An 8,859-nucleotide genomic window follows, 5' to 3' on the forward strand; every position below is an offset into this window, starting at 1 on the left:
CATTGCAACCATGTAGGTCAGTACATTGAATGTACTGACAAACTCACACCATAGAAGAATAATGAGAATTGTCTATCTCTATATGCATATTTGGCTGGTGGAGGCTCTAAGTTTAATTTTTGCATAAAGCTAATTTTTCCCTAAAACAAAGGAATATATTTTATTTAACTACAAAGTTTGTTGAAAAATATTGAGAAGGTAACCCCAAATCAATCCCAAAATAATAGTTATAACCCAACAAAATTAATTAAGTAAAGTGATGAGATCAAATCAATAATTCAAGTACTAGATACTCAAGATGTCCATAACCGGGGACACGGCTAATCATGATTAGTTTGTACACTCTGCAGAGGTTTGCGCACTTTTCCCCACAAGACTCGATCTCCTCCGTTGAATTTCTCGCACTACATGATGATTGAGAAACGGATGACCGAGACATAGTCTTTCAGAAGAGGTCCCCTTAACCGATAGTTGGGCCGGTACACCTACAATCCCCTACATATGCTAGCCCATCATGGAAAGGTTTCCACAACTTACTCAACTATGCCAGATCCCATAATGGCTTGTGGCTACACACGGAAGTTTCTAGCATGAATAATCTTATGATCCCTTTGAGCCTGGGTGGCAAACCATAGGATGATCACACGGTAACCCCAGGATCTCCTAGGACAACACTGGATTCCCCAGGTGTCCGGGCAATCCACTGGTATCCCCAGTGTGCCCAACCAATCCACCCAGATGTGTATTAAAGTAGCCCCCTTAAGTTTCCCTTAGATAATATTACTCTCGCAACTTTCCTGAATCTCACATACCAATCCACGTATATGAGCATAGCAAGGTAGTATGAGCATAACATAAGTTCCCAGGGTTGATAAAGGACAATAGGTTCCTACCTCATCAACTACATAGCATAACCCAAGTTCCCAATCCTACTCATGCAATCTTTGAGGGTGAAACTAATGCATAAAAACTGGGTATGAAAAGTATGATCAAAGTGTGAACTTGCCTTGTACTATTGATGAAGATTCGTCACACTCATAACTCGTGATAGTTCTACTTGTCACACTCCGGTCAATCTATCGTAAGCAAGCAATTGCATACATAAGCACTCATGCAAAAGAATCAAAGAAAAGATCTCGGAAAACTTCGAAAACAAGCAATTAAGTCTTGCAACAGAAAACAATTTCTAAAGTACCAAAATTGGCTGGATTTGGTCTTATCAGAAAGTTGAGGTTAAGAGCTTCAATTAGCAAAAAGAATCAATTAAATCGGAGTTATAAAACTCGAGTTATGAACAAAAAAAGTTTGAATTCAAATATGTTTGAAAAATAGATTTTAAACTTTAAAAAATATGTTTAAGTTGGTTATCTGAACAGAGGGGGTCATAACGAAGAAGTGGGCGTTGGTTTCGTTGGATTTGGATAAACGGTGTAAAAGTTGTGAGGGTTTGAAAATCAGGGACTAAACTATAAACTTTTATTCATGAAGAAGTCCCTGATTGTGACACTCCAAAAATTTTTATTTGGTTTTTATCAAAAACTTTATTTGATTTTGAGGAGACTATTTAAAATTTTTGGAAGCCATTTCAATTTTTTCTTAAACCTCTCCCTCTCAAAACTTTCATGACAAATATTTTGATACTCTTCTCAACATGGACTTTTGGCCTTGAGAGCTCTTCACTTTATCTGGTTTCTACAAAATTTTTATTTTTAAATCTTTTCTACTAAAAGGAAAACCCTAAGGATTTTGGGTTTATCCTCCTCTCATTTCAAAATTTTACCCTCTTTTACCATGTCTCATTTTGACATCTGCCCTCCATAACCTCTCCCTCCAATTTGGGACAAGTCAAGTAGCCAATCCTAGCAAGTTCAACCCATTTTGGATTTTTATTTCATTTATTTTAACCCTAAAACTATTTCTGTTTTTATTTATGGACCTAGGTGGTTTACAAAGGAAGTACCAGATTTCTTTTGAGTTTTGATCCCAAACCAACTCCTCTGGCTAGTCCTTAGCACCCCCAACCAAGATCCATCTTGATCCACTCTTCCTCAGTTCAAATATTTCAAAATTTGCCCACTGCAAGTTTGGACCAGATTCATCATTTTTGGTGAAATTCATATTTTTCTTTCCCCAAAAATTCTACCAAAAATCAGGCAGCCCCCAGGTGCACTGAGAGGCCATCCCACCAAAGATAAGCTCAAGGAAAATTTCGCACATGCCAAAATCATTCCATCGAACACCTGGCAGGCACTGTTGCTGTTCAGTTTCAGTAAAATTCAGATTTCTTCAGTATTCACTCGGCCGTCAGTGTCGTTTTCTTCAGAGACTTGGCATTGATCTCACCAGTGCATGCTTGGCGCCTTGTGCACTGCTCCTCCTCCTTATCCAGAGCGCCGCACGCTCTCTTGGACGGGCGCAGGTGTCGGTGGCAGCGTGCCTCGCCGACGCCGGCAACCTCTGCGGTGGCAGGGCCACCCGTGGCGGCTGACAGGGCGCAACAGCAGCTTTCGGCGCTGTCCGGCACCGCCCAAACCACCCGAGGCCTCCGCGTGGCCGTCTGCTCCCCTGCACGCACCGCAGCACCGTCGCCGTGGCCTGGCGTGCTCAGGGCGTGCTCTCTACCGCCGACCGGTTCGCGGAGCGCCATTCTGTCGAGGCCACGGAGCAGGCCTAATCCCATCAAGGTTAGCATGTGAGTGGAACCAGTATACCTCCACGCTGATGCCCAGCCACCTAATCCACCCGTCCGGTCACTGACTCGCCGTAATTGACGCCGGCGTTATCCCGTTCTCGGGCACCGCCTCGGGCCGGCTATAAACAGCCACCCCGAGCTCACCTTCGACCAGCGCCAGTCACTCCACTTCACCAGAGCCTCTCCAAGCCGACAGAAGGACCCCGAGGAGGTCTCCTTCTCTGTCTCCGGCCGCCCCGGTCCGCTTCGGGCTCCGGCACGATCCACGCCGGAGGGCTCCCCCACCTCCCTAACCCTGCCCGTAACCTCCTAGGGCACCCAGTCACCTAACCCGCGCCTCAATTTGGCCCTTGCAGCCTTCCCCGATGAGATCCAACATCACCCGAGCCGCCGTCCGCCGGAGTAGAGGCCACCGTCGACGTGGTGCACGCCGACGACCACCTCCACCACCCACAGACGCGGGAGGGCACGCTGATCACGTAGGTACCTTCACCTCTCCCTAACTCGCCGTGGATCGCCGCCGGCGACCACCGCAAGCTTCGGGCGCCGGCGCGCTCTGTTTCCCCCTTTCAAACATTCAAACCTGACGGGTGGAACCCCCCGTCAGCTTTTTCTCTTTTTCGAATCGTTTTCTGAAAATGCCTTTGGAAAAAATACGTCTTCCCCTCTGGGCTGGCTTGTTCTTAACTAAAACGTTTTCTGTTTTTACAAAGAAAACCCTGGAAACTTTCTCTTTCATTACAGAAAGGTCCCTGGACCAAAACTCTTATAACTTTTAAACAAAATATGATTTTAACTTGAAACTTTTAATGTCATCTTTATTTTTCTGTCTAGTTTTTTGTCATATTTATTTGAAAAATATTTGGGATACTTTTTGTGCACGCACGTTATCTATGTAGTATCCGGTTTTTCTTTAAATACGTAGATACCGGGAGGAGTAAGGGAGACGCGTACTTCGCCGAGCTAGACTCCGACTTCTCCCAACCAGGCAAGCATGTTTGAACCTTTGATATGATGAGTGTTTTGCATGTTTGCTCGAGTAGTGTTCTCATGGCATGTTTATATAATCATTTGTGAATGTCATATGCATGCAAGGCAAGCTACCGGTGAGCTTCGAAGTTGATGTGTTCTTATGATGATGAGATATCACGATCATGTGGTGACATGATGGGTTGCAGGCTGGTATTGTTGAAGCATGCCAGTTCTATGTCAACCGTGAACTCCAGTTTCAACGTGGGTCAAGTCTCGACCCCGTTCGTTTTCCCTTCGTGCTGCCACATGTGTTCTGCAAAGAGTGCGGTTTAGTAAGTTGCAAACCTCTTTCCTGGTACACACCAAACAGAAGGGCAGCGATGAGGGTTCCATGGCCCTGGATTAAAGCCAGTCATCCGGTCAGGGGGCATGGGTGTTTCCGGTTGGGACCGAGAGGGGGGCACCCCTTAGAGCGCGCGATATAAATTTGATCCCATGCTATTCGAGGTTGTGGCCTCCCCGTCTTAAGGTTTTTCTTGAACGTTGCCAAGGGTGATTCCTGGCAACAGAAGGTGGAATGGGTGTGTACTGGTTAGACGTGTTTCTTCTAAAACACCGTAAACGGAACTAGTCCTTGTGACTACTGAAATCCGTTGGCTGTGGTTAAAGAGTACAAACTCTGCAGAGTCAAAAATCATTCGAGTATCCATGTCCACGATCAAGGACTTGGACATCAACTCAGTGTCAGTGTCAGTCTCAGTGTCAAATCTCAGTGCCAACCCCGGTGACAGTCTCCGGAGTATAAACATACAACCGAGAGTGGTAAACTCGGTTGAAGGTTATTCATGTGAATGGACTAACCAGTTTACTATCATGAGCTGAGTATTCCCTTGTGATGATTTGAATTCATGAGCTACTTAAATTTGAATGATAAATTATATGCCCTTTATGCGATGTCGCTCAGACGTCCGACTGTGGCATCATTGTTATTTACTTTTGATATAAGCCCTTTATGCGATGTCGCTCAGACGTCCGACTGTGGCACCATTGTTATTTATTTTCATTATAAGCCCTTTCCGAGGTGTCGCCTAGATGCCCGACTGTGGCACGTCCTGTTATTTACTTTTCAATATAAGCCCTTTATGTGGTGTCGCCTCGACGCCCGACTGCGGCATGTTAATTTTATTTTTACCTTTCGAGGCGTCGCTTCAGACACCCGATCGGTCTTCAGTTATTTTTACTGGGATTTCGGGAGGACTACCGCCTGATTTCCCCTTATTTATCGTGCAGTGCAATTCTATTATTTGATTGTGCATACTAACCTGCTCATGTGCATCATGTTTACATTTGTTATATGTTATGTCCGAACTGTCTTGCGAGTACATTCAAAGTACTCACCTGGCTTGTTGATTTGGCCAGATGTTGACGAAGGCGATCTTATGGATGAAGAGTTCGATAGCGAGTCCGACGCCTAGAGGAGTCCCAGTCAGGCACGTTCGACCCTGGAGTTGTTCACTTGTATCATACACGCTTCCGCCACCCAAATAAATCATCAAGCCACACTCCGTCGCTTGATGAGCTGTAAGATTTTAGAGTCATGCCACCCACTTCACTGTGACATATCCACCACCACCTTTATTGCGAGTCAGTAGTTATGCCACCCCACCCTTGTGCCATATCCGCCCTTATGCATAATATGGGCGTGCTTGTAATAATTTGTTGAGCATCCTCAGCTCAATCATGTATAATATTAGTACTACTGGATTTCTATATCAAGGTTTTGTCTGCCAATAAGAAGAATTCTTCTGTACTGGTCAATGCAAAGATCGGCTTTTCAATAAATGTTTTATTGGAAAGGCGGTCGTGACAAACTTGGTATCAGAGCCAGGCTGACTGTTGGAAGCCACTAGGTGCGACAGCTAATCGATTATTAGCTTATTTTATCATTCTGCATATTGTAGCAATTTTCTGTTGGTCATCATAAATTTATGATTTGACTATTCAGGATTTTGTCTACTTTTGTAGATGGCGAGCAACGATTGTGAGTCACAGGTGTTCGCCAATGTTCCTGAGGGGTTTATCAAGCTCCTCATCTCCATCACCAAGATCACGATCGGGCCATCAGTCCGTCCGGAGTTCACGCTCTACCGACACAAGCTCAGCGACAGCTTGTCTATGTACCAGGCCTCAGTCCAGTTCAAGGGAGGACGCGCCGAGTTCCGCCACTTCTGATTCGTCGGGAGGGCCATTCCTACGGAGAGGCATGCCATGCAGATGGCTGCACGTGAGGCAATAGCTCGCCTCCGGGATGTTCTTCCTTCAATGTAGACTCGCCGCTACCGCTACCTTCCATGCCACGTGCCATACACCTGCCGCTATGCATTCGCTTGCGCCCAGGGAGAAAGAGATGAGGCTATTGAGATGCTTGTTGAGTACCTCAAGGCACTCGAGGCATCTTTCGACAACCTCGTGGACGACCTCGTAGCTGCTCGTATGGATTCCATCCATGGCTGCTCCGCCAACAGGAGGGAGCTCCTCCACATGGCACCACCACTGACATTCGTCTCGTCCTCGGCATCCTATACACCGGCCATCTTAGCCACTGCTCGCCGCCTGCCTACCACTGAGGAGTTTGACCAGGTCATTGCTCCTACTCCCGTCAGAGCTGCACCACCTACCGCACCTGCACCAGCTCCTCAGCCCAGCACTTCGCGCCTTGAGCCTATTAGCGAGGAGGAGATTGTGTCTCCAGCACCACTGGGTCTTACCCTCGGCAGGCCAAAGGAAGTCTTCACCATCTCCGACTGAGTGCGCCTAGCAGCAGTGTGATGTGCCAGCTTGTATGATATGTTTATATGTACATAGGTTTGGTGGGAAGTAGTTTGTGTGCGCATCATGTAGGATCTTGGAGAAGTGCACTAGCCTAAATAACATGTCAGGAATGTGTACGCACATCCTGAGTGATGTATTGTATAATTATGGCTTGCATGTAAGATATGTATTGAGCGGTCCTTCTCCACGCGCGATCAAGTGTTTTCTTGAAAAATGTTGAAGTTCTTGAAATTCCCGCCTTTACAAAATTATTTATTTTTATGACTCAATTTTCTCATGAGTTTGCAAAATTACCCCCAGAGTGAAAAATGCCTCGTCCCTGGACTCGTTCCATGCCATAACCACCGGAAGAAAACTATGGTGCTCAGACAAGCAACAACTTCACACAGGGACAGTCAAGTCAGCAAGGCAGTGAGACATCATTTACTCAAGTATGCCGCCTTTATGAGCAAAGCCAGCAGTAGCACCAGGAAATGATGAACCATGTTATCAATATGGGGAATCATCGTGAGCCTTATCAGCAGCACTCTAAATTGTCTGAATTACAGAAGACGCGTCCCCCAACGTTCTCTCATACTGATAAACCTCTTGAGGCTGATGATTGGCTTCGAGACATTGAGAGGAAGCTGATTATTGCACAGTGCTCAGACCGTGAGAAGGTACTTTATGCACCTCACTATCTCACGGGAGCAGCCGCGTCATGGTGGGAGAATTTCCTGCACATGCACCCCGATGAAAATAGTATCACATGGGAATATTTTAAAGAAGGATTTCGTGGGGCGCACATTCCCAGAAGCATTATGAAGATCAAGAAAAGGGAATTTGACGACCTCAAGCAGAGGAGTATGACAGTGACTGACTACAATAGTCAGTTTACCCTATTATCTCGTTATGCCAACGAAGAACGCATGACGGAGGACAAAAAGATGGAGAAGTTTCTGGATGGTCTGGAACCAGCACTTAAATGCCAGCTGGTCGTACACACCTTCCCGGACTTCAAAACGCTTGTGGACAAGGCCATTACATTGGAGAATTAGCGCCACAGCTTGGAGGAATTTCGCAAGCGGAAAAGGGACCAGGTCACACATGCTCGCAACAGCCGGCACAAGACTGAACCTCAGAAGACTGGAGCAAACCGACCCACAACCAATGTTCCGCGGCCAATCAAAAATTTTCACGCAAGGGACAAGGATTTTACGTATCACCCAGGCGTCACTTGCTACGCTTGTGGAGAGGAAGGGCACTATGCGAAACAGTGTCCAAAGCCAAGAAACTCGGCCCCAAAACCAAACAACAATGGGAACAATTCAGCACCCAAGCGCAACAACTTCAACCCCAACAATAATCACAAGAAGGGTCACCTGAACCATGTGACCAAGGAGGAAGCACAGAATGCCCCAGATATCGTACTCGGTACGCTCCCTGTCAACACAATACCTGGCATGGTTTTGTTTGATTCTGGAGCTTCTCACTCGTTCATTTCGAAGAGTTTTGCTTTGCAACATGATTTTTCGATACTCCCTTTGGAAAATCCATGATCATCAAGTCCCCTGGGAATAAGCAAGTCACTCAGAGTTACTGTCCAGGTGTGGTTATTGAGCTCAGAGGGCTAAAATTCCAAGCAAACCTCATCGTATTGGAAAATAAAGGACTGGAGGTTATCCTAGGAATGGATTGGTTAACCACCAACAAGGGATTTATCGATTGCTTCAATCGGACTGTTATTCTCACTCACCATCACGGGAAGACAATAAAATTCGCAGCCCAAGAAAGACCAGGATCACGACAACCAAGATTGAACAAGGTGGACACCTCAGAGTTAAGCAAAGTTCCAGTGGTGTGCGAGTTCCCCGACGTTTTTCCCGAAGAACTGCCAGGCATGCCGCCAGACCGGGAGATAGAGTTCAGCATTGAACTAGCACCTGGAACCACCCCCATCTACAAGAAACCCTACAGGATGGCACCCTCCGAGTTGGTAGAATTAAAGAAGCAAATAAAAGAATTGCTGGACAAAGGATTTATACGAGCCAGCTCCTCACCTTGGGGTTTGCTAGTATTATTTGCCAAGAAAAAGGATGGGACACTGAGATTATGCATAGACTATCGAGCACTTAATATGGTCACCATCAAAAATAAATATCCGATGCCACAGATAAATGATTTATTTGACCAGCTCGCACAAGCCAAGGTTTTCTCAAAAATTGATTTAAGGTCAGGATATCATCAATTAAAAGTACGGACAGAAGATATCCCTAAGACAGCATTCACCTCCAGATACGGACTATATGAGTTTACAGTAATGCCGTTTGGACTAACAAATGCCCCCGCATATTTTGTCCACCTCATGAACAAAGTGTTTATGA

General features: G+C 45.9%; 1 protein-coding gene across 1 annotated transcript; it reads left to right on the plus strand.

Moving 5' to 3' along the window:
• Window positions 1-6,990: 6,990 nt before the first annotated feature.
• On the plus strand, window positions 6,991-7,533 carry LOC147978456 (uncharacterized). The gene has a single exon (XM_087514758.1). The coding sequence runs from the start codon at window positions 6,991-6,993 to the stop codon at window positions 7,531-7,533; it is 543 nt and encodes a 180-aa protein (XP_087370884.1).
• The last annotated feature ends 1,326 nt before the right edge of the window (window positions 7,534-8,859 follow it).

Source organism: Triticum urartu, chromosome 3A, assembly GCF_056163025.1.
Source record: "Triticum urartu cultivar PI428250 chromosome 3A, HENAU_Tu73, whole genome shotgun sequence".
In the NCBI taxonomy this organism is placed as follows: domain Eukaryota; kingdom Viridiplantae; phylum Streptophyta; class Magnoliopsida; order Poales; family Poaceae; genus Triticum; species Triticum urartu.